This window comes from Mytilus galloprovincialis, chromosome 8, assembly GCF_965363235.1.
Source record: "Mytilus galloprovincialis chromosome 8, xbMytGall1.hap1.1, whole genome shotgun sequence".
Lineage (NCBI taxonomy): Eukaryota > Metazoa > Mollusca > Bivalvia > Mytilida > Mytilidae > Mytilus > Mytilus galloprovincialis.
This window is the reverse complement of record NC_134845.1, coordinates 15,517,012-15,542,991: the sequence shown is the minus strand read 5'-3', so window position 1 is coordinate 15,542,991 and position 25,980 is coordinate 15,517,012. Positions and strand designations below refer to the sequence as shown.

Genomic DNA, 25,980 nt, shown 5'->3' with positions numbered 1-25,980 from the left:
CTATTTTGATATTTGATTATTGATTTCTACTACTAGAGGTGACAATATATGTACAGTATGTCTTCAGGGCAAAATTTAGCTGGTTTAAAATCAACAAACAAAAGACCTACTACTAAACCTGTGAATACTGTTCAGACATTGCTTGCAGCAAAAGTAGATAAGAATAAACCACCACCTAGTAAGCGAACTCATTCAGACGTATCTAATGAATCAAACAATAGTTTAGACTTATCTGGCATAATGAACTTTCAAAAGGATATTGATGAAATTAAAATCAAACTTGAAGGTGTGACAAGGAGAGAGGACCTTGATAGAGTAACAAAAGATCTGATTAAAACTAGTGATCTTGAGCAAGTGGTTACTTTAATTGTCAAAAAGCTGATGAATGAATTTGAAATAACTGTACAAAAGAAGATTGATGAAAAAGTGGAAGAAGTTAAAAATGAAATGCAGGAAAAATTTGATGCTTTAACTATAGAAAATGAAGACCTGAAAAATAAGATACAAGCTATACAGTATTCCAATACAACAATTAGAAGAGACTTAAACGAAACAAGTCGACTTTCAAGACAGGCTGATATAAGCAGCAATTATAACGAGCAGTACTCGAGAAAAAATAACATTAAAATAATAAATTTTCCAAGAAAGGATAAACAAGATCTTAGAAAGGACTTTATGGAAACTGTGAAAAAAGAACTAAATGTCCAATTAGAAGACAGAGATGTGGTTGCAATCCATCGTATACCATCTCAAAAGGCTGGGCCCTATCCAGTTATTGTCAAGCTATTCAGTAGTGATGTTAAGCGCCAAATTATGAGATGTAGGAAAGAATTGACCAGTAAAATTAGATTTGTGGATGACGTTACTCAAAGAAACATGAGTTTAATTGAGAGACTTAGAAAAACTGACGAGTTTGAGTCTGTCTGGTACTTTAATTGTGGAATTTATGGTAGAACACCTGCAGGACTTCAGCTGAAATTTGGACTATATGATGACATTCACTACAGAGTACAGCAAGGGAAATAGATGTTACGTAATAAGAACTTAGATCTCACGGACAGTTTTGAGAATTCTATAGTTCATTGTTGATATTTGACTTAATATTTGTGCTTATCTCCCTTTCTTTGTATAAAAAAATCAGAGTTATCTCTCTTTTAACTATAGATCATGTATAGTATTGATTTTCTTTCTACAATACATATTGATGTTAATTATTTTTTTTCTGTACAGATAATCTTAATTTTTGTTGAACTATTATTTTGTTGGTGTCATATAAGGCAAACTGCATAAACTGACAAATCCCAACTACAATGTGGCAAAACATATTGAAATATTTATTTTTTTTAACACTTTTTTTGTCTGTTAATTTTATTTTTTTCTATGAATTGAATGTCTGTAAAGTATTGAATTACACTGTTGGTCTATGTACGAGGCTTGGTAATACATGTATGTTGAGAATTTTTATACCACCATATCTAGATTTTTTGAGCAAATCTTTGCGTATATGTCTTTGTGTCTCATGTGAATGTATAATATGGATGATCATATGTAAAAATGCATGCCTATATGAAATGATGATGTACACATATTTCAAACCATTATGGGCTCTTTAAAGATACTGTCTGTTAACTGTCAGGGTCTGGGTGATTTATCTAAAAGGAGGGATGTATTTAGTTTTCTAAAATCTGGAAACCATAACATTTATTGTCTTCAAGACACTCATTTCACAGTGGATAAAGAAAATAGTATAAGAACGTTATGGGGATATGAATGCTACTTTTCATCCTTTTCTTCAAATTCAAGAGGTGTAGCTATTATGTTTAAAAATAATTTTGAGTGGAAAGTCCTTAAAGAAAAAAGGGACATTGATGGAAACTACTTAGCTTTGGATTTGGTTGTAGATAAAGTTCGTTTTACTCTCATAACTATATATGGCCCAAATACTGACAGTCCACTTTTTTATGAGCATATTATGTCAATTATTGATGATTTTGAAAATGAGTGTTTTATTATCTGTGGAGATTTTAATCTTGTGTTAAATCCAAATTTAGATTGTTATAATTATTTACACATAAATAATCCTAATGCTAGAGACAAACTATTAGAATTGATTGACGATAGATCTCAAGTTGACCCCTATAGGGAACTTTTTCCTGACCTGTGTAGATACACTTGGAGAAAAAAATCACCTTTCAAACAAGCTAGGCTTGATTTTTTCTTATTTTCTGAAAACATTTTGTCGTTTTTGAAAAATTGCTGTGTAGAACCCAGTTACCGATCGGATCATTCTAGAATTATTCTAGAACTTGAATTGAATCCATTCATTAGGGGGAAAGGTTTATGGAAGTTCAATAATTCTTTGTTGTATGATGCTGACTATGTTAATGTTATAAAGGAAAAAATTTTGGATGTAAAAAAACAGTTTGCAGCCTTGGTATATAATTTTGACAATATTAATGAAGTGAATAATAATGATCTTCATTTTACAATTAATAGTCAGTTGTTTTTGGAAACTCTATTAATGGAGGTGAGGGGCAAAACTATCTCATACTCTAGCTTCAAAAAGAAGGAAAGAGAGAGAAGGGAAAAAACTTTAAAAGATGACATTGATATTTTAGAAGAAAATGTAAACTCAGGTTCTATACAGCAATTGGAAGACAAAAAAAATGAACTAGAAAAATTCAGAAAGGAAAAAATGCATGGTAAAATAGTTCGATCTAGAATACAGTGGATAGAAGAGGGAGAAAAACCCACAAGTTATTTTTGTGGACTTGAATCTAAGAATTTTACCAGCAAGATTATTCCAAAGGTTGAAAAAGAAAATGGTGATATTGTAACTAACCAAAAAGAAATACTTAAACAGGTTAAAATATTTTATGAAAATTTGTACAAAAACAGAGATGTTGAATGTTGTAAACCCAAAGATATTGAAAATAGTCTACAAAATGTAAATGTTAGAAAGTTATCTTTGGATGAACAAGATAAACTAGAAGGTGAAATATCAGTTCAGGAAGCTGGTGAAACTTTAAAAAGAATGAAAAGCAATAAAACGCCTGGATCAGATGGTTTTTCAAGTGAATTTTTTAAATTTTTCTGGTCTGACTTAAAATTTTTTGTTGTAAGATCCTTGAATGCAGGGTATGATAAAGGGGAACTTTCTGTTACTCAAAAACAGGGGATAATTACATGTCTTCCAAAGGGTAACAAACCTAGACATTTTTTAAAAAACTGGCGCCCTATATCTTTGCTTAATACTGTATATAAAATTAGCTCTGGGGTTATAGCAGGAAGATTTAGAACAGTTTTGACTAAACTTATTGATACTGATCAGACAGGTTTTATGAGTGGAAGATATATTGGAGAAAATCTAAGATTGATCTATGATATCATGGAATATACTGAAGATAATGATATACCAGGCCTTTTATTGCTGATAGATTTTGAAAAAGCCTTTGACTCCATTTCATGGGAATTTCTTTTAAATGTATTGAAATTTTTTAATTTTGGCGATTCTATTATAAATTGGGTGAAAGTGCTCTATCAAAACATTAATTCAGCAGTCATTCAGGGAGGGAATCTTTCAGACTTTTTCACTGTTGAACGGGGTTGTAGGCAAGGTGATCCATTATCGCCTTATCTTTTCATTCTTTGTGCTGAAATTTTAGCGTTAAAAATAAGAGATAACAAAAATATAAATGGAATCAAAGTTCTTGATGTTGAACACAAACTCTCGCAGTTTGCTGATGATACATCACTACTTTTAGATGGTAGTGAAGAGTCTTTAAATGAGTCATTATTGGAACTAGATTGGTTTGCTAAAATTTCTGGTTTGAATATAAATTTTTCCAAAACTCATGTCATTTGGATTGGAAGTAAAAAGTACAGCACAGAGACACTTTGTACAAATCAAAATCTTACTTGGGGAAGCACATCCTTTAAATTATTGGGTGTTAATTTTGATGTTGATTTAGAAAAACTAGTTAAAATCAATTATGATGAAAATATTGTAAAAATAAAAAGACTAGTCAAACAATGGTCTAGACGTAACATTACTGTTATTGGTCGAATTACTGTTGTAAAGACACTTATGTTGCCAATTTTAAATCATTTAATATTGTCACTACCTAATCCAAGTGAAGATATTATTAAACAGATAAATGAACTGATGTATAAGTTTATTTGGAACTCACCAGTTCATAGAGTAAAAAAAGATGTAATACAAAAAGATTATTGTGATGGAGGCTTAAAAATGATTAATTTACATGCTTTTATAAATGCTTTGAAATGTACTTGGATTAGAAGAATTTGTAGAAATGATTGTAAATGGCGAAATATATTTTTGTCATATGTTGATAAAGATAGATTATTTAGTTGTGGTAATAGCTATGTAAAGCAACTACAGCAAAGTATTAAGAATAAATTTTGGAAAGATGTACTGGGTGCTTGGCAAATGGTAATTGAAAAAGAAATGAATTTGCACGACTGGGAATATTTTCTTTCCAGTCCAATTTGGATGAATAACCTATTCCAAATTGATAACAAACCAGTTTTTTTCAAAGATTGGCATAGTAAGGGTATTTTATATGTAAATGATATTGTGGGGGAGAATGGTACCTTTCTAAATTTTTATCAATTTCAGGAGTGTTTTCAGATGGATATAGACATCATGAAATATAATAGCATAATTTCTATGCTAACTAAGACTTCCAAAAAAATTAAAAGGGGAGATTATAAATTAGTATCTCATTTCATACCATCAGTTATAAAGACCATTCTCAAAAGCAAAAAGGGATCAAAAGATATGTATTTGGTGCTAAACAAAAACAACACTGTTCCTACAGGAGTAAAAAGATGGGAAGCAATTTTAGTTTTAGAGAATCAAAACTGGAAAAAGATTTTTCAACTACCATTTGCTATTACAAAAAATACTAAGCTACAATGGCTTCAGTATAGAATTAATCATAAAATTCTGGCAACAAATACATTTTTAAACAAAATTGGGATTGTGCAAAACCCATATTGTACCTTTTGTAAGACTGAACTTGAATCAATTGAACATATACTGTGGGATTGTTATTATGTACAACAATTTATTGAGCAAACTGAAATGTGGTTTCTCCATAACGGTATTAGTATACCATTTACACAGGATATTTTTTTGTTTGGAAATTTATCACGAATGTACAAAGGTGACCCTCAAAACAATATTTTTCTCTGGATTAAACAATATATATATAATACACGATATTTTAAAGGAGAATTAAGTTTAACAGCATTGATTGAAAAAATAAAGCATCATTATATTTTGGAGAAGAAGATATCAGTTAAAAATAAATGTTTTGAAAAGTTTAATCAAGCTTGGTGCATTTACCAAGAGGCTTTACAGGATAATTTGGTGGATTAGCAACTATGAAAAAATTAGCAGACATCAAAATGATTTTTTGTTTTTTTTTATATTTGTTTTTTGTTTTTTGTTTTTTGTTGCTTTTGTTTTTTTTCTTTTTCTTAATCATCTTTTAATTCTTTTATTTATTAATTCTCTATATTTTTTTTTGTATGTCCTTTTTAATAAGATACAATTATAAAATCCAAACAAAATGTGAGTTCTATACATTTTCTAATAGGTTGTATTATATTACATTTATATATATGAACTTATTGTTTGATAACTGTACTGTTGTATATTATATATGTTGGATAAAAAAAATAAAAATTAAAATAAAAAAAAAAATATTTAAGTAAAAAAAAAAAAAAAAAAAAAAAAAAAATAACAATTTGTACTTCAATCTAAACATAATTGCTGTTTTAAGAAATGATTTGGTCATGTTGGTAGTAGGTTGATGATTAAATATGTCTCATTATTTTCCCAAAACAAGAAGAATTACTAAAAGCATGTGCAAATACTTGTAAAAGAAGTTGGCCCTCGTCTCATCCGATATAATTCTATATACATTGCAACTCTTTTTCTGATAGAAGGTCAATGTGTGTGTGTAATACATGTAAGTATAGGTGTTTCAATAATTGGCATTGAAATCTTTCATACATATGTTATTTTTCGATATTCTATCCCTAAAGAAGCGTTGTGTACGGTGTTTAGCTGACCACATAAATCCTTACGTACGGTGTATAGTTAAGATGTTGTACATGTACACCGTACACAAAAACTTTATTTTCATACTCGTTTATTACCCAAAAAGTTTCAAGGAATGAGTAATAACAGGTTAGGTTTGTATGTTTATGATTAATAACTATTACTTTTGCCCTGTATTAGGTTTCTTTCAGATAAAACATGTAAATGTCTCAACAACTGTATCGAAATTGAAAGTTGGTGTTGACATTCACAACTATTTGCGCATGAACAAGTTAATTGTTCTTATAAGAATAGCAAGTTGTTTTATGAATAGGAAAAAAATGATGCGAAAATTATTTGGGAGCAGGTATTTCAAATGTTGAGAAATGTACATTGAATATTAATAAAACAAACCAAAATTGATCATGCTCACTTGATTAGTACCTATATCCGGTGTACTGATGATACACGGTGTAGTTATAAAATATATATGGATGTGGATTAATGCCTTCCTCAGTCACCGAGAAGCTAGATGCATGGTGAACAATTACAAAAGTCCTTGGTTTCAAACAAGTATTGGTCTGCCACAAGGATCTGTTATCTCCCCAATCCTGTTTAATATTTTTATAAAAGATATTTTTAAATCCGTGTCTGCAGACTGCTGTAAGTTTGCAGATGATGCAACTATTTGGCACTCACATTCAGATCCAAAAGTTATACAAGAAAAACTGCAAAAAGATCTCAATCAAGTACAAAAATGGAGCAATGATTGGAGAATGAAACTTAGCATTCAAAAAACAGAGTACAGTATTTTCAGTAAAGAAAAAAATAAAGTCCAAAATATCAAACTAAAGCTTGGAAACACAATTCTAAAATACAACCCTAATCCAGTTATACTTGGATTAAAATTAGATGAAAAACTAAATTTCAATAGTCACATAGAATCTACAGTAAAGAAAGCCAAAAGATCTTTAGGAATTATAAGAGAAATCAAGGGAATAGCATTAATACCAACAAAGACACTCATTCAAATATATGACAGCTTAGTATGTTCAATTTTTAATTATGCTAGTAGTATTTGGCAATCCAGCACTTCAAGTCATTTAGACAAATTAAATGAAATACAAAGAAAAGGTTTAGCATTGTGTTTAGATCTACCATCTCAATCATCCCTTGAAGCATTAGAAGTACTTAGTGGAACATTACCAATAGATTTAAGAAGAGAGGAAATGGCCATCAGAGAGTTAGGAAAAATTAATTCTTTTAGTAATAATGTCCCAATTAAAAGAAAATTTGAAATTTGGAAAGAGGAGAAAAATCCAGAAAAATATATATCACCACTAGGAAAAATGTACCAACAAACTGAAGATATGAAAGATACAGAATTGGTTGATATAGACAAGATAGAACCGCAGTATGAATACCAAGGTCTAGTATCAGTCATTAGAGCCCCTGACTACTGGCGTAACATAGGCAGCTCAAAATCCAGAACAACAGCCCAAATAGAGGAAGGAAAACAAATCATCTCGGAACAACTCCAATCTCAAACACCAAACACAGCAGTTGCTTTTACAGATGGGTCATGTTTAGGAAATCCAGGCCCCTGCGGTGCAGGAGCTATAATTTACATTAATGATAAAGAAGAAAAATTGGGAAATTTGTTCTCAAATTTTAATTTTATGATAGAATAATACTTACGTAATTGGAAATTACATTAGGATTATCTCCCCCTAATTAGTATTCACACCGCCGATCGCGCTTTAAAATATCAATAAAGCGCTCAGGTATATCGACTCCCACCACGCATGCGTGATTCCCCAGTCTCTCTCGGCGAAAAGTGTTCACCAAAAAAGATTCAAAAGGGGAGGTGGGTGGGAGCCAATTACGTAAGTATTATTCTATCATAAAATTAAAATTTGAGAACAAATTTCCCAATTTTATATTAATTCATAATACTTACGTAATTGGAAATTACATTAGGAGATTTCTAAGCTATCCACAGCTGAAGAATCTTTCTGTACTTTGTATACTGTATTTTCTTCACATCAGTTTAGATATAAATAACACAACACTATACAGTTAAAATTTTTTCTTCCATTTTCTATAAATTTTTCTCCTTTTTTTTTTTCTTTTTTCAGAATTTTCTTCCATATATATACATAATTCTTATTTACACAGAATTTAAAACTTCAACATCTATGTGACGTAAATAAAAACGAGTAAAGGTTGATTCCTTTGTCCAGTCTGCTGTGTCCATAATAGACTTCACAGATGCGCCGTTAAAAAGTGCCCAAGATGGGCCCAAGGCTCTTGTAGAATGAGCACGAAATTTTTTGTCTTTTTCATTGTAAGCACATTTAATTGCATTAACAATCCAAGACGAAATAGTCTGTGATGTAACCGGTTTATGCGGTTCAATAAAAGATAAAAACAACTTGTTCTCAAACTCACTGTCGGAGTTTCTAAAAGGTGCAGTTTTCTTCAAATAATAATAAATAGAACGCTTCGGATCTAATAATTTATCTGATTGATAAGACGGAATAAAAATCTTGCTGCCAAAATGTTTTGGTCTATCCTGTTTTGATAGTCCATGACGAACAAAAGTCACTCCTTTCTTCTGCACAACAATCGACTCTTCTCCAATACACAAAGATTGTAAGTCACTGCATCTCCTGAAAGAAGTAATTGCAATTAAAAATGCAGTTTTCCAAGAAATAAACTTCAAATGAGCATGTTTCATTGGTTCAAAAGGTGCTCGTTTTAATTTTTTTAAAACTAAGGGTAAGTCCCATTCAGGTAAAAGCACTACTTTTGGAGGTCTCGAGTTAAAAACACCCTTTATAAGACGAGTTATATAAGGATGTTGTCCTACTGGAATTTTCCCAATTGGAGCTAGGAATGAGGATAACATAGATCTATAACCAGCTATGGTTCTATACTGAAGACCTTCTGAGAATAAATATGTCAAAAACTCAGCCGCCTCCGTCAAAGAGGCACTATAGGGATCAATTTCCCGTCTACTACACCAGCTATTGAATTTTCGAAATTTGACAGAGTAATCTTTTTGAGTCCCAGAGCGCCATGAGGCTCTGAGTAATTTTCTAGTTTCTTTAGAAAAACCTTTCTCTTTAAACTGTTTGTCGATAAAAACCATGCAGTCAGATTGAATACTGCTGGATTTGGATGAAATATGTTTGTTTTTGGCTGGTGTAATAGATCCTCCCTGACTGGCAGGCTCCTTGGATAATCTATTATGTACTTCAGAAGATTTGTGTACCAATGTCTGCGCGGCCAATGTGGGGCTATTAGAATTAACTGACAATTGTACTTTGTCATGTGTTGTAGTATTTTTGGTATTAGACAAATTGGAGGGTAAGCATATGCATACATGTTGTTCCAAGGAATTGTTAGAGCATCTATTGCATAAGCCTGAGGGTCTGGGTTCCAGGAGCAATAGATCTGTGTTTGTCGATTTTTCGCAGAGGCGAAAAGATCTATGTGAGGTGTCTCCCAAATCTGAAACATTGCATGTGTTATCTCTTTGTTTAATGACCATTCCGTTGGTTGAATTTTTACCCTGCTTAAATGGTCTGCTAGAATGTTCTTTTTTCCTGCAATGTGTGCAGCTTTCAGAAAAATTTGATTTTCTAGCGCTAATTGCCAAAGTTTCCAAGTTCTCATACACAGCTGAGGAGAACGAGTGCCTCCTTGTTTGTTTATGTAACGAACAACGGTTGAATTGTCTGACCGAATAAGAACATTTTTGTTTATCAAATTTGGGAGAAAATGTTTTACAGTTAGAAAAACTGCCTCCATTTCTAAAGAATTTATGTGGAGAAGTTTTTCTTCTACTGACCATGTACCCTGAACTATGAGACTGTTGTTGATGTGACCTCCGTACCCTGAATTTGATGCGTCTGTTGTTACTGTTATTGACGTTTCCCAAGGTGTTATTGATCTGCCTATGACCAAATTTTCTATTTTTAACCACCATCTGAGGTGACCTTTTAGATGTTTCGAAAAAGGAATTTTTATTCCTAGATTTTGACAAACTGGTTTCCAATGATAAAGGAGGTGTAACTGAATTGGTCTCATAAAGAGTCTTGCATTTGGAATTAATTCTATGCATGAAGCCATAATACCTAATAATTGTAGAAAATCTCTTGCTGTTGCTTGATTTTGCTTGTTTAAGATAAGTTCTACTGCAGAAAGGAGTTTTGACACCCTTTCTGATGTAGGACGAACCATTCCCTCTTTTAGAGAAAACAGTGCTCCTATGTATGTTATTGATTGTGTTGGAATTAGGCTTGACTTTTCTAGATTTACTACAAATCCTAAATTTGTTAGGAGTTTTAGCGTTTTCTCTCGATCTGAAATCAGCATTTTTTTGGTCTGATTTAGCAAAAACCAATCGTCTAGATAAGTTGCTAGACGAATATTTTGGGCTCGTAAATGAGCTGCCACTACAGAACACACTTTTGTGAAAATTCGTGGTGCTGATGTTGGACCGAAGCACAGCACCCGAAATTGGTAACACTGATTGTTGACACAAAATCTTAGATACTTTTTGTGTGTTTCGTGAATTGGTATGTGGAAATAAGCATCTTTCAGATCTAGAGAAATTGCCCAATCTCCTTTTTGTACTAAGTTTAAGACACTGTTTAGAGAATCCATTTTGAAGTGTTTTTTCTGGAGACACTTGTTCAGAGGTTTTAAATTTATGACAGGTCTCAAATCGCCTGTCTTTTTTGGTACTAGAAAAAACGTACTGTAAAAACCGTAGTTTTTTTCTTTTACAGGTACATTTTCTATAGCGTTTTTTCCAAAAAGTTGATCTATTTCTGTTAACAGAATAGGTAAATCTTTCGCAGGAACATTTGTTTTCTTTATTCCTGTTTGTGGGATTTTCCCCGAAAATTCCAATTTGTAACCCTCTTTTATTATTTTTAAAACCCAACTGTCGTTTGTTATTTTTGCCCAATTTTGCCAAAAAAGTTTTAAACGACCTCCTACAGGTATCTCTGGATTCTGACATAAAATATTTACCTGCTTTTTGTAGTCATTTAGATCTACCATTGCCACGAAAAGAACCTTTCTTTTCACCATCAGCCTCTTTTCTACCAGAACCAAAGCGTCTGAAATTAGGTTTAAATCCACCTTTGTTTTCACTAGGTTTAGCTGCTACCTTAGGAATACGAAAATTGGAAAAGTCATTTTTAGCTACTTTAGGACCATTAGTGTCTTGGCTAGTATGAATGATAGCACTCTTCCTCTTAAAACTTGAAGTTGAGGTAGCTGATTTACGAGTTAACTCTGGTAGTAAATCTTTGATTTGTTTGTTTGTCTCTGAACGATTTTTCAGTTTCTCTTCAAAATCTTTCCCAAGAACACCATCACTTGACAATTTAAGAGATAAAAACTTATCATTAAGCTCAGTTATGTCCTCTAGACCTGTATCTAACAAAGTAGCTTTCCTACGGATCAGATGATGAAATGCACCTGTTCTAGCTGTTTGATCCATAGATTTCACTGACATGGCAAAAATGTCTTTGACCATTTGTACAAGTAAATCAATATTTGGTTCAGAATCATTGAGTTTTTCCATTAATGAACCCAAGGCTTGTTGCATGTATGCCGTTATAATCAAACCCATTCTAGCTGCTGACTGACCTTTGAAAGCCATATTTTCAAAAATTTTCTCTGGTTTAGAAAAAAGTTTATTATGAGCTTTACCAGCATTAGGACCATGTCGTTTACACAGTAAAGTTTGAGTAATGTCATCTAGTTTTGGTAAGTTAAGAATATCAGCTGATTTATCACTCACTGGAAAACTAGCCCTATATTCCTCTTTATAAGTTGACAATAATAAAGGATTATCACAGTGCCATGATTGATTCAAAATATTAATCTGACTTTGATCCAGAACAATACCAGCTTCAGATTTGTCTGGTTTAGTTTTGGCATCTTCACCAAAAATGTCACCAAGGATATCTCTACTGACATTTTCAGTATCAAGAGAGTCCTTATCAACTACCGAATATCTCTGAAAACGGTTGTGTGTACTGTTTTTCACAGAAGAATGTTGGGATTCATTGTCAGAATCTAAATCTAAATCAAGACCCCTTCTTTCGTCTCTATCTGGTTGAAGGGAAATTGCATCATCAATGTCATTATCATGATTTGCAACACTAGCATGTCTGAGAGAATTTTGCCCACCTGACGTGGCAATGTCCCTCGAGTCCTGAGAAATGTTCTGCCCACCTGAAGTGGCAATTTCTCTGTCCGTTTCTATTTGTCCACCTGAAGTGACAGTTTGAGAAACGAACTTCTCGAAAAGAGGTAGAAAAATGTCCATTCGAGAATTCACCGAATTAACAGTCTCTTTGACACTAGAAATTTCTGCCCTCAATTCATTTTCTATGTTTACAGACAAACCTGTTGTTGACATTGTCTCCGGTTCCTCTGATACTTCTTTAGCACACGTGCTGCTAGCTTTACGAGACTTACTTGTCGTCTTTTTACGACTTCCGGTCTGTTTACCTGACGATTTCTCGTTTTTATTATCAGAGCGAGACGGAGTAGCTTTAGGAGAATTTGCTTCTTCACTTGCCGAATTAATGGCCGTAATGAAAGCTTCTGCCATGTTGACAATGAAAAGCGTCTATCTCAAAAACTTAAAATTAAACTATGAAAATACACGATATATAAATCAAAAAAGTTACATTTCCGTGAGGAAAAAATAAAGCGTGTGAACACTTTTCGCCGAAGAAGAAGACTGGGGAATCACGCATGCGTGGTGGGAGTCGATATACCTGAGCGCTTTATTGATATTTTAAAGCGCGATCGGCGGTGTGAATACTAATTAGGGGGAGATAATCCTAATGTAATTTCCAATTACGTAAGTATTATGAATTAATATAAAATTAAAAAGACCTGTCTCTAACAAAGGATCAATCTTGCTAGCTGAACTTATAGCAATAAAAATGGTTCTGGATTACATAGAATCTTTTTCAAAAGAGCAAATTAATACTTTAACTTTATTTTCGGACAGTCAGACAGCATTAGGTATCTTAACTCTCAATTGGAAAAGTGACAGCTATCATCAAACCATTAACGAAATCAAAGGGAAAATAAAAAATTTAAACGAACATGGATTTTTAATAAACTTAAACTGGACACCAGGACATGCCAACATAAAAGGAAATGACGAGGCAGACTCCTTGGCAAAAGAAGCTGCTAAAGAAGCAGAAACACTAGCCGTTGATGATATAGTGTTTACAAAACAAGATGTAAAAAAAGCAGCCAGAAATTCTGTTACAAAAAAATGGCAACGCAGATGGGAAAATAGTGATACTGGACGTCACTATTTCAGATTTCATCCTGAAGTTAAAGATAAAGTTAAAAAAGACTTCCCGTCAAAAAAAATGTACAACATAATCAACAGTTTACGAACAGGTTATTCTAAATTAAATGCATACCAATTTATAATTAACCAGCACATCGACACGGAAACCTGTCATCACTGCAAACAAAAAGAAAATGTACAACACTACCTTTTTGAATGTGACCTGTATTCAGATGCCAGAGACAAATTATTTCATCAAATATACTTCATAACAGGACAAATTCCAACAGATCTAGACAATTTATTAACAATCAATTTGCCAAATGTAGAAAATATCAATCAACTATTAGCGGAGTACATAGAGGAAACAAACCGTTTTAGTGGATAATTTGATACAAATTTCTTTAAATTTTTTATATTTTTAATTTTTCATGCCATTTCAATAACCTAATAAACCATTTTTTAAATTTATTTCACTTCATACAATAATTCTATAATATTTTTAAAGCGCCACCTACAATATATAAGTACAAAGGAGAAACTACAATTGTGATAATTATTTTACAAGAGAGGATAATTTACAAGAGAGATTACTCTGTCATCACGACAAAGATTGAAGAAGAAGATATACCTCATAATTTATGATAAGAAATCATACCACAGCAGAAACATGATTTACAATGTTTGATTTGAGAATAAATATATATTATAGATTTTGCATTCTACAATATTTAACTTACTGACGTGGATGTGGCTTGTTTCGTCTACATCTGGATGAAGGACGTGATTGTGTTGCTTCATCTAAGAATTTTCCTTCAAAATGTGAATTGTAAGTTGTTGGATGGCGTGCTTGAGCTGACCAAATACGAGTTGCTTCATTTCTGATATTTAACAATTCATTGTGATCTGGACCTGGATTATTGTACAATGCAAACTCCCTCAGTTTAGCCTTGTCAAGAGGCAAAGTTGCAGTTTTTGCTCTTCTCAAATTAGTAACAGGGTTTCCATAGCCCGGGAGAATATGACCCGTAGCCATTGTTAACTTTTTGTTATTTCTTTTTTTACGGCATCAGCAATTTCATGTATAAATACTTAACTTAATTAAACAAAATTTTCTGTAAAAAAACACCTGTGTTTACGCGCACCAAGCAACAAGATAAAACCGGAAGCGGATGTCATGCAGAATCCTATTTCCGGATGGAAATTAATGTCAACTTTTTGTTTTGGTGAATTTTTAGATCATAGATGAAGTTAGTGGAATCACATCTTATCTGTTAAAGAAGTAATCATTTTTTTATTTCAATCTCATTCTTGTCGAACTCGCAACTAAAACAAATTTGCTAAGTAATTAAAAAAAAATCTGAAGTGGGAGGGTGAAGTTGCTGCAGTTTGTTTATGCTAAGACTTATATTTTAGGATGATACACATGTAATTAAGGTTCATCATAAGGAATTGAAAAATATGGCCGTGTTTACACCTCCAAAATTACTATGAGTACAGACAAACTGGTACATCCAGGAAAGTTTTAAGGCATGGCAGGAACTAGATATATAAAAGTTATATGAAGTCTACGTTTCAGAAAATTAAAAACTTACCTGGATTTTGATGTTCATTTTTTTTCCAGTCTGCAGAAGATAGCAAAATAAACAAACACCCGAGTTTCATTTGATACGGTCCACTCAGTTACACAGTTTAAACCTGTTAAATCACCTATTGTTTACAGGTGTCTATTGTCCATCTATTGTCCATTTAAATCAATACTACTCACAACATTGATTATATGAGGGGAGCTTCTCAATCGTTTTCACTACTTAGTTTATTTTTGCACCTTCTGCAGGAACGAAAAAAATGGATAGCAAAATCTAGAAAAGTTTATAATTTTCTGAAACATAAAATGCATTTAAAATTTATATATCTAGTTCCTGCCATCCCTTAAAACTGTTGCAGGTGTATAGGTTAGTCTGTACTCAGAGTAAAATTTGGGGTGTAAATACGGCCATTTTAGCCAAAAGGTTATGATGAACCTTAACCGGTATCAAGTCCTTTTTCTCCCAAAAGCCATTACATCCTAGTGTTCACACCACACAAGTTTGACTCCTGAGTTTTTGCACCCTTTGATTCGTTCCCATAGGCGGATCCCCCCCCCCCCCCCCCCCCCCTTAGGCAAAGTTCTGGATCTGCCACTGGTTCCTGCAAACTGGTACATGTATATAGAACATATAGAACAGAACAGAACATATTTTATTTCAAATTAAGGGCCCAAGAACATATTTTATTTCCAATTAAGGGCCCACAAGGGGCATACAGAGCTTACATGAATAAGGCAAAAGAATATTGATTTGCATAGATACATAGATACAAACAATTTTTTACATACAGTTACAATACAATTATATGTTCCGGACCATATGATTATTTGGACCATATGCGTATACTCATATGGTCCGACCGTAAGAATATGGTCGAACCATATGCATATAATACTCGTTTGGTTATTAACGGGCCGGACCATTCAAGTATTTGACCATATAGGTATTTTTTTAAAATGACATTAGGCCATAAAAAAGAATAGGTTTGTTTGCCCAAACCCTACCTACCCAGAAAAAAGCTGCCTACTCAAATTCTTTTATTGTCCTGATTTGAAGAAGTTTTTTTTTAATCAGATAGGCATGAAGACTAATAAACACCTTATACTTCAACTTCTTCTTTTTTCCAACTTCTTTTTTTGAAAAAAGAAAAAAAAAATGCCTACCTACCTACCCACTGTCTTAACCTTTGGGTAGGGTTCGGGCAAACCAAAATATTTTTAATTGTGGCCTTATGAAAGTTTCAATAATACAAAAACTTACTAAAAAAAAAAAAAAACAACCGATAAAAAACAATGATGGTTACATGACAATGTATTATTTTATAATTCAAATACTACGTACAAATTAAGGGACGACATCAAAAGTTCAATGTAGGATAAAAAACTTAATTCACACAGGTTTTTTCGCTGACCCCCTACCCCCCTTCTTAACTTAATTTGGGAAAAATTGATTTACCTATCTAGATATATGTAAAATCGATTTTAGATTAACAAAACTTGCAGCAATGTTGACCCCCCGCCACCCCCAAACTATTCGATTTAAGTTTTTTATCCTACATCGATCTCTTGATGTCGTCCCTTAGATCTAAATATTGATGCCATAGTTAGTTTTCATCTCTAATTTCATTCTTGCATGTAGGCTTGGGGTGACATTTACTTCCACACGGTATCATAGCTTTTTTTGAATTTGCAAGTCTTGGTTGTGCATGACCCTTTTCATTTTCAACTTTTGTTTGCGAGTGAAAAGCTAGCCTTTTATAGCAGTGTACAGTGATACCGAGGTCGTGGGCCATTCTGATATGTCTACGTTTTTTTTAAGAAGCTCTAGATCTCAAATATCGTAACATGACTGCAATACACCATATTCACAAGACAACTTAAATAATCTATATAAACGGTAATTACTTTCCAGTTTATTAATTTTTGGATTTTTTTTTTTTAAGTCGACATATTGCCATTCACGGGTAATAACAAATCGGTAATGACCATCAGAATAAAATATGTTTATTATAGTTTTGACAAGTAAGTTAAATTAACAATGTGAAACTTCTAACTTTTATTTAGCTTATCTTTTTATTATAATACAAGTACACACCCGTGATATCGCGGGTCCGTGACTGAATTAAAGTATAATTATGCCTAAGCCTTATTTTAGTAATTGGTATTGTCATCTGATAAAGTCATGTCGATTATAAGATACACAGTTTTCTCTGCTTTCAAATCTTTCTGTTTGAACCCGTCGACCTGGAACTTATCAATTATTGGAAATATTAATTATTTTGAAAACAAAAGGTCCAGGCTATCCAGGAATGGGGTATTTTTTAATCAACAGCATTGTCCTATATTAGTTATCTTAGACAGTCTTGCTGATTGCTGAATAAAGCTACAATAGGGAAAAGTTTGACAATGATAGAATTTAGTAGTGTCAGCCCTTTGATTATGACCCATGTATATAGCAAAATCCTAAATACACCGTTTGGTGGTGCGCCTGTCAAATGCGGAACGTACAGATAAGGTAATAGCTAACAGGTGAATATACTATTGGTATCGGTATCGGATTAGACCCGGAACTTGTTAATTATTGGCAATATTAATTATGTGGAAAACAAAAGGGTCTGGAGTGGTGTAATTTTTAATCTACACCATTGTCCTATATTAGTTATATATAGAGTTGAATTCTTTGATTTGTCGTTTTTACCTGATGACGGCTGACAAATTGGACCTCTTAATTTTAGTATTATAGATACATGATATATAATAATAAAATGACCTATATGATAGCGTCTTTTTAAAGAACAGTCATACCATATATATATATGAGAAGTTTAGAATTATTAAAAGTAAACTGTAACAGAGTGTTAATTATCCCGACCATATGAGTATATACCCATATGGTCATGACCATACCCGTATGGTCCAAATACTCAAATGGTCCGGAACATATATATAATATATACAAGAAAGGTGGCAGTTCCTGCTGGGTCATAAATACGTTACAAGTGGAGTGTGGTCTTCACCCCATACATGTAGAAGCAACTCCTGAACAGGTTTTAGAAGTAAACTTATCGCTTTCAAATATAAATAATACTAGAACACACCCGCGAAATCAGGCATATACAGCTTGTGAACTGTTGTAGGATGATTTTTTGTAAAAGATATGATGTATGGAGAATTTCATAAAAGGTATCAAAAGCTCTCTCCCTTTTTCCAAAGTCCGATATTTGTTTCCTTTCTGTTAAATTCAATTATTTCCGTGTTTCTGACCTCAGACCACAATTATTCTTCTCCTTTGCTACAATGCATCTTTTGGTAAAAGTCAAATTAACAATGATTGAGTTAGAATTTGCACCGCTTCAAACATGAAATAAATGTAACTGCAAGTTATATATATACCATTATTAGTCTCATAAAATATGCTTTTAGGACAATCTATCAGTGCTTTTTTTCTTTTGAGAGCCTTATCAACATGCCAATGCCAATGGTAGGATATGAATCTTGTATAAATGACTAAGACCGACTAACGTAAAGGCTAATTTGAGGGGTGGTCAAAGGGGTCCTGATTCCGAAATCCCGGGCTTCAAAATATGAAATCCCGAGATGCAGAATTTAAAGAAATTCATATCCTGAAATCTTGAAATAGAAAAATATATTCCTGGCTCCGGTAAGGATCAATCCCCAAATCAGGAGCTTAAAAACACCCGATCCAGACATCCCGAAAAAGGTCCTGCCTCCCTCTAATCTCTACTCGTTCGTCCGTCAGTCTGTCCTGTTTCATGTTAAAATTTTGGGTCAAGGTAGTTTTTAATGAAGTTGAAGTTCAATCAACTCGAAACTAAGTAAATATAGTACCGATGTTGCATCCGCCGTGTACTATGGACACATTCTTGTTTCCTGACATGTTTTACTTATTTTAATATATAACTGGTATGACCCCCTAAATATTAAACATCAAAGAAACCAATAGACAGAATACAGAGAGTCTCTATATATTAAATGATTAAAGTAGTATAATCATGGTTTACATATAGATAAACGCGAAAAATAATTGTCCACTCTAAGGGGTTATTTTTCCCCTTCCCTAGATTTTCCATCAAAACGTGATGGAATTTCGAGATGGAAAAAATGCCATCAAGTTGATGGAGTATTGGAACAACTTTCCATCAACTTTCCATCAGTGATGGAAAATGTTTGATGGAATTTTTTCATATTGATGGAAAATTGATGGCATATTTTCCATCTGATGGATAATTAAGGGCATATTTTCCATCTGATGGATAATTGATGTCTGTTTTTCCATCTGATGGAATTTGAAATTTTTTCCATATATGGCATTTTCTGTGATGTCATAAAACAATATTTGTTCTCTGTCATCTATATGTGTATCTTTTAGTTCAGTGTCCCATTGGAATCTCTGTCCTTAACATGCTTAAAGTTGAATTAGTTGATTGGAAATTCTGCAAAATAAAAATAAAAGAATCTAGCATATTATAAACATGATAAATTAGAATAAGTTAACATTGTAAAGACATAAAGTAAGGTTATTAGTTACTTGCCATTTGTGGATATATAAATGTATAATTGTCAGTCATACCACAGATCTCTAATTTTATAGCAAAATTATTTTATTGGAATTAAGTACTAAATAATTTTATAAAACAAATAATGTTTTAAAATGATACAAAATATGATTCCTGTCGTACACAATTGTATGATATGTATATTCACATTTTTTGTGTCATTTGGTCTTTTGTTGATAGTTGTCTCACTGGCAATTATACCATGTATACCACATCTTCTTGATTAATAATTTCTATAAATCTATGGTCTAGTTTTTTTCTCTTGACTCTGAAAAGCTAATAAAACATTTTAAATGTCACTTAACTTTGAACTAAAAGAGCATGCACATATATTCAAAATGGTGGAAATTCTAATACATTGTACTTACCAAAAGATTTAATCCAGAACATGTGTACACACTTATCTTCCTAAATCCAAGAGACAATTATGTCATCAGAAGAATACATCTGCACTATTCAATCCCAGTCAATAGAATTAATAAGAACCTTTTGATCTAAATCCATTGTAAAATCCATAATTTGTTAATGACAGAAGACATCTTTGCTTCTTGTCTGCATGTTCATGAATGTTCAAATTTAAATTTGTTAATAAACTCTGTGTTCATTTATGATGTCACATCCTGTACACAAAGGTTAAAGGAAAACAGATTGGCACCTGACACCTGTGATGGAAAAAAATTCTAAGTTTTTTTCAATCAAGAAAAATGACAGAGTCCAAATACCATCCCTCTTTCCATCAAAGAAATTGTTTAAGTCCAATTTCCATCAAAATTCTTTCATTTCCATCCTATTTAATACCATCAGATGGAATAAATGCCATCATATTTTCCATCAGGGGTAAAAATGCCATCCAATTTTCCATCAAAGGGTAAAAATGCCATCCAATTTTCCATCAGGGGTTAAAGATTCCATCAAATTTTCCATCAAAAGAATGATGATGGAAATTTTTTTTTTAATTTCCATCATCCTTTGATGGATATTTTTGGTTTAGGATGGAATTCCATCAAGTACCATCAAATTTCCATCAATTGTCCATCAAGTGTTGATTGAAAATGAAGAAATTGATGGAAGATCTAGGGAAGGGAGATGTGGTTCTTGCGATCTAAACACAATGATATGGAGAACACTCTGATTGGCTTGTTTATTTTTCATTTTTGTTATCTATCATACGATTGATTGGTTGTACTTATGCATGTTTCAAACCGGAAGTCTTATCTTTGACTAAAAGTTAGTCTGATGACGGAATCAATATCTGGACTCCTTTTTTGTCGTTTTTCTTCAAAAATAACTCAATCTGAATAATCATAAGAATGGATGACAAATGCGACTATGCATGTTACCTATAGAAAACAGAGGGATGATGATGATTAATTTATCGCAGAAGGAAGAGAAGCGACACACAAAGTGGGGTCTTCTCGTTTAATAGTATAGAAAACGGTCTTAAAGAAATATTGAATAAATGAACATTCATCCAATACATAAATTATAACTAAACATTAATTAAACATTGTTAAAACAGCTACATAGTATTTGAGCATGTTTGAATAAAAATAAACAAAAAAAACCCATTTAATAATAAATTATTGATCTGTCCAAACACGGTTACTGTTACTTATACTATACAAATCCTTGATTGAAATTAAGGGGAATTAACAAAGTCACATTCTTTACATTTGGTTGAATTAATTGATGTTTAAAGATGTATCCTCATCTCATGGGTTTTAGTGTTATTAAGAATGCATTGTGACGTCACAATTTCCATTGAAAAAGCATGCATGATACAAATTCATATTATGACACGAAAACATATGATCTTACCATGCTAACCATACACATAATTTGATAATTCCGCCAAAGTGGTTACTTTGCCTGTCTGATAACTCTGCCCCTTCATCTCAGTGTGAAAACAATTCTTCTGCTATATTATTTCAATGAGTGTTTTGTGAATTTAAAGGTTCATGTTTGTGACTTTTTGTAAATAGTATAATAATTGCTAGCACATAACAGAAAAAAAAACAAGTAAGTAATCATTGTGTAGAATTTTATAACAAAAATCTCTGTACTAAAGTGTGTGGATTTTCTACAAAAATCTTAGTTTTGATTGCCGCAAAATCCAAATTTCCTTCAAATGCAATAAAACGATAATTAATGATGTTTTCCATGAAGTTTCCCTTTAGTATATACAAATTGGTCTCTCTTTTATTCATTATCTTTGCTTGATTGATACTATTGCATTTAAAATTTATAGTTCACATGGCTACAGAAGGGGTCACACTCATGATCACAACCGTAAGAAATATATTGACTTTGAAATAAAATTGTGCTATATATTAAATTTCCTAGCTAATGCACAGACTTTGAACCCATTTACAAGGATGATGGTCAAAGTAGCATATACACGGTTAGGTGTGTGGTTTCACATTTTCGGCCCCTGTGGATTTTTCAAATATGAAAGTTATATTGAAATAAAATTTGTACCAATTTAGCTATCAACAAGTTTTTGATCAATTTTACCAAAAAATGAAAGGAAAGACATGATTTTTATTTGATTTCTTGAAAGACATATGCAAACAGTTTCAGAATAGGTATGATCCCTCCAAGAGATTGAAATTCTACTTAAAATTGGCTAATTTTGGTGATATATATATGTGACATCTTTACCCCCCTTTTTGCAATATCTTATATATGGCAAATAAAGGCAGGTTGTTGCCATGGATACACCCAAACCGACAGCTAACAGGCATTTTCTCCAACACACATGACACAATTCACAAGTACAATAAACTGTTACCAGAATCAGTATTATTATAGTACAGAGTTTGGTGAATTAAACTAAAGACGTCCATTTCTTAAATGTTTGGGTTCAACAGTTTTGATCAGGAAAACTAAAATGAGGGTAAACACTGTGTCCAAATCTTAACTAGAAGATTGGTTCTGACAAGTCTAAACAAAAAGTATGTGTGTTAACTGTACCCCTACCTACCCTAATTTTTATTCCCTACCCTACATATTCTTTTTTACCATTTTTTATTAAGCACTGTCATGACTGTTACAGTAACACTGTTATTCTCATAGACTCAATGTAAAATTTGTTAATTAAAGATGAAAAAATTTCCTACCTATCTACCTACCCTATTTTTTGTCAGCATGTAACAGTAAACACACATACTATTTTGTTTGGCCTAAACTATAGAGTGAAATGTTTGTCTTTTTCAGATACGACAGAAATGACAGCCATAAAACATACATTACATAGGGACGTCTTTCTACCTAATGATGAACAACTGGTGGCGTTTGTTCATGTCACAAAAGTGGGACGGAAAAAGAAAAATAGTTTTCTTTGTGCTGTTTGTAAGTAAAAGAATTAAGATATATACATGTATTCATAATGATACATGTTTTATTTATATTACCGTCATGACCATGGGCTGCAAAAACCTAGATATTTTTAGCAAAAAGTTTTTTGCTGCACATTCATTTAAAAGGAAATTTTTATATTGTATATCATGCAGGATCAGCAAAGTTAGACAAATTCCAGAAGAATGAATTTTAAATTTTGCTCTATGTTTACTTTATTGTGATGTGACAGGACTGTAAATTCACCTGGTTTGTCGAAGAGATATGGAAAAAATGTTTGTTGTGTTTGTATTTTGAGCCAACTTAGAATTAGGACAATCATAGCTTATGGTTAACTTAAAAGTAGTGATCAATATAAAGACTCTTTGAATTTACTTTAATGTTTTGATAAAGTCATAGAGTACAAGTTCAGAAAATCACTAATTCTTTCAGTTTTTGTTTTGTGAAAAAGCACATTTTAAAATTCGAAAAGTATAATTATCATATATCAAACTTAAGAAATGAAAAGTTTACACAGAAAAATTCAACAGAAAAATTCAACATAAAAAAATGCATTTTTCTAAGTTTAATTTTACCATTTACATGCACATGATGCATGTACCCATAAATTTTGGAAAAATTAGTGGGTATAGAATTAAGTCATTTTGATTTGAAGTATTGAGTTGTACTGTTTGGTTTATTTCAGTATCAACAGATATTACCCCTGTTCAGCCAAGAGTATACCAAGTGAAGAAGGCTGACAAAGGGGAGTCATATAAGAAAAAGTTGTCATGGTTACTGAGAGAACTAAGAACTGTTGATGGGAAAAGTACAAATAAGGTGAGTATAGTAGATCACAGTTATATGTACATATAAAAAAGATGTGGTATGATTGCCAGTGAGACAACTCTTCACAAGAGACCAAATGACACAGAAATGAACATCTATATGGCACTGTACAGCCTTTAACAATGAGCAAAACCCATACGGCTTAAAACTTGCTTTAACCCTTTCAACGCTACACAAAAAAATAGAAAAATGGCTGCTGCTGCTGCATTTTTTTTTAGTACATTCATTAGAACAGTATTTTCCTTTTCAGACTGCTGTATCTTTTTTATTATATGAGATACAGAGAAAGTTATTGCATGAAAAATGCTCAGGAGAGCATGAACTGTAATGTTAGGCAATTATTTTACTGAAATTTTTATCAGGTTACCTGCGTTTTCAGGTAATTAACAGGTAAAAGGTGTAATTTATTACATTTGTGTTGAATTTTGAATAAAAACTACTTTTAGTCTTCATTTATTTTGTTGTTTTATCTGCCATATTGTAAAGAAGACACCAGTTGCCCGATTCCGTAGCGTATTGTACCATACATAACGTTTTATGTAATCGTGGCACAAATAAATAGCTCCGTCCTAAAAAATTTCAGTCAACCTCCGTTTTCCCCCCTTTTTCTACGTCTCGTAATGATCGATCAAATCATATTTCCCACACGAATTTTATGTAATAAACACATTGAGATAACAAGAAACCTTTTAACTAATCCTCGTTGTAAGTTTCGCCAAGGAAATGCTGAAATTTTTCCATATTTACAGCCTTGTTTCCGATTTCCGCCATTTGCATTTGTCAAAATATTTGTTTTTATTTTCCTTCTATTTTCCTGCATGATTTTACTATAAAAATTGTCGGGATTTCAAGCGCAAATGAGACCTTGCCTATCTTAGATTCAAACGAGGAAAAATTAGAGAGAACCCGAATGAAAACCGAATGGTTTAAGAGTCCTTATGAAAAATCCTTTTTCATCGCGGCATATGCCGCGAATAGCAGTGGCGAACGGCGTACGTCGTCGCGGCATATGCCGTGTATAGCGTTGAAAGGGTTAAAATGCTGTATAATGATATTTGTTATGATGACAAAACAAAAAGACAAAACACTTCATTTTCAGAAATATTAAGTGTAATAGTCAGTTCTTTGCAAAAATGTTGATTTGCATTAAATTTAAACTATTCAGAACAATGACCTATGTTTGTTTTTTGTTGCCGAAGGAAAAGAATTTTAAACTTCACAATGCCATTTTAAAAAGTTATTGAAAATTGTTATATCTTTTATGGAATCAAGTGTAATAAATATTTTACTGTTTTTTTATCTTTGCAGGAAACAGCAGAATTTGACCTCCATTTTGAGAAAATATTTAAATGGAGTGCCAGTAGTGTAGCAGAGAAAGAATCTTTTCTTTCCACTCTCTGGAAGGTACATTTACTTATGTATAGTACCACCATTTAAACAAAAAAAGTACATAGATACATACTAAAACTGCTATCACATCAATTGAGTCTATTTTCACATTGAATCTCAAAATCAGTGTTCACAGTAGAGTGGGGTGCTCATTTTTCGCCACACCATTCCATGTTTTTTACAGTTTATGTTCAGGTCTATATGTTTTTGAAGTATACTGATATTTATATATGAAAATAACTTCAAATGCAAAATATTCTTAACCTTGAAAAGGTGTCTGTTTGAAAATAATCATCTGAAAAATTAGATTAAAGGGTGTTTGAAATTTCCTGATGCTTTGTCAATGGGGGACACATATTCGCAGTTTTTACACATCTATTTAAAACCAAATAACTGCAGCTCTAAACAATATTTATCAAACCAATTTCATTATAGATGAATAGAAGACATTTCAAATGTGCAAAGAACTGAAATTTAGGACAATCAGTCAAAGAATTAGATAGAAATACTTCTTTGAAATCGTGTTTTTCATTCAGGGAATTTGTCGAAAATCGTTGTTTGTTATTCAGTCCTTTGCGATAAGTGCCTCAATTTTGTATCAGTTTTAAAAATAATCATATTTGTTATAAAAATATAATTTACTGGCATTTTCCTTCCATTTCACCAATCCTTTAAAGTTTTTACACCTCAAATCATGAAACGGCGAAATTGTGTCCCCAGTGAATATGTGCGCCCCACTCTAACATCTTTCAGTTTTAAATTATTAATTTTAAAACATTGAAATTTTGCTTATATTATGAATAGCTAGTTTTGGTAATCTGTATAT

The 25,980-nt window shown here is 32.3% G+C and overlaps 3 protein-coding genes across 6 annotated transcripts in view; 1 reads left to right on the top strand and 2 right to left on the bottom strand.

Moving 5' to 3' along the window:
* The window catches only part of LOC143085161 (uncharacterized), a 33,739-nt gene extending 19,166 nt beyond the window's left edge, over positions 1 to 14,573 (bottom strand). The window contains exon 1 of the mRNA XM_076261364.1: positions 14,156 to 14,573. Within this exon, the coding sequence (XP_076117479.1) occupies positions 14,156 to 14,451 (296 nt within the window). The 5' untranslated portion in view covers positions 14,452 to 14,573. The remainder of the gene's footprint in view (positions 1 to 14,155) is intronic.
* LOC143085160 (uncharacterized) lies at positions 7,722 to 12,994 on the bottom strand. Its single transcript, XM_076261362.1, has 2 exons — positions 11,117 to 12,994; positions 7,722 to 8,742 (listed from the first exon to the last, which is right to left on the bottom strand). Exon 1 carries the CDS (start codon positions 12,711 to 12,713, stop codon positions 11,130 to 11,132), a length of 1,584 nt encoding a protein of 527 aa, XP_076117477.1. The 5' UTR covers positions 12,714 to 12,994; the 3' UTR covers positions 7,722 to 8,742; positions 11,117 to 11,129.
* An 84-nt stretch (positions 14,574 to 14,657) lies between the features above and the next one.
* Positions 14,658 to 25,980, top strand: part of LOC143085153 (exocyst complex component 1-like) — a 60,649-nt gene continuing 49,326 nt past the window's right edge. For all 4 annotated transcript variants that reach the window (XM_076261352.1, XM_076261349.1, XM_076261351.1 and 1 more), the window contains exons 1-4: positions 14,658 to 14,697; positions 22,797 to 22,931; positions 23,623 to 23,756; positions 25,074 to 25,169. In XM_076261352.1, coding sequence (XP_076117467.1) covers positions 22,808 to 22,931; positions 23,623 to 23,756; positions 25,074 to 25,169 — 354 coding nt within the window. In that variant the 5' untranslated portion in view covers positions 14,658 to 14,697; positions 22,797 to 22,807. The remainder of the gene's footprint in view (positions 14,698 to 22,796; positions 22,932 to 23,622; positions 23,757 to 25,073; positions 25,170 to 25,980) is intronic.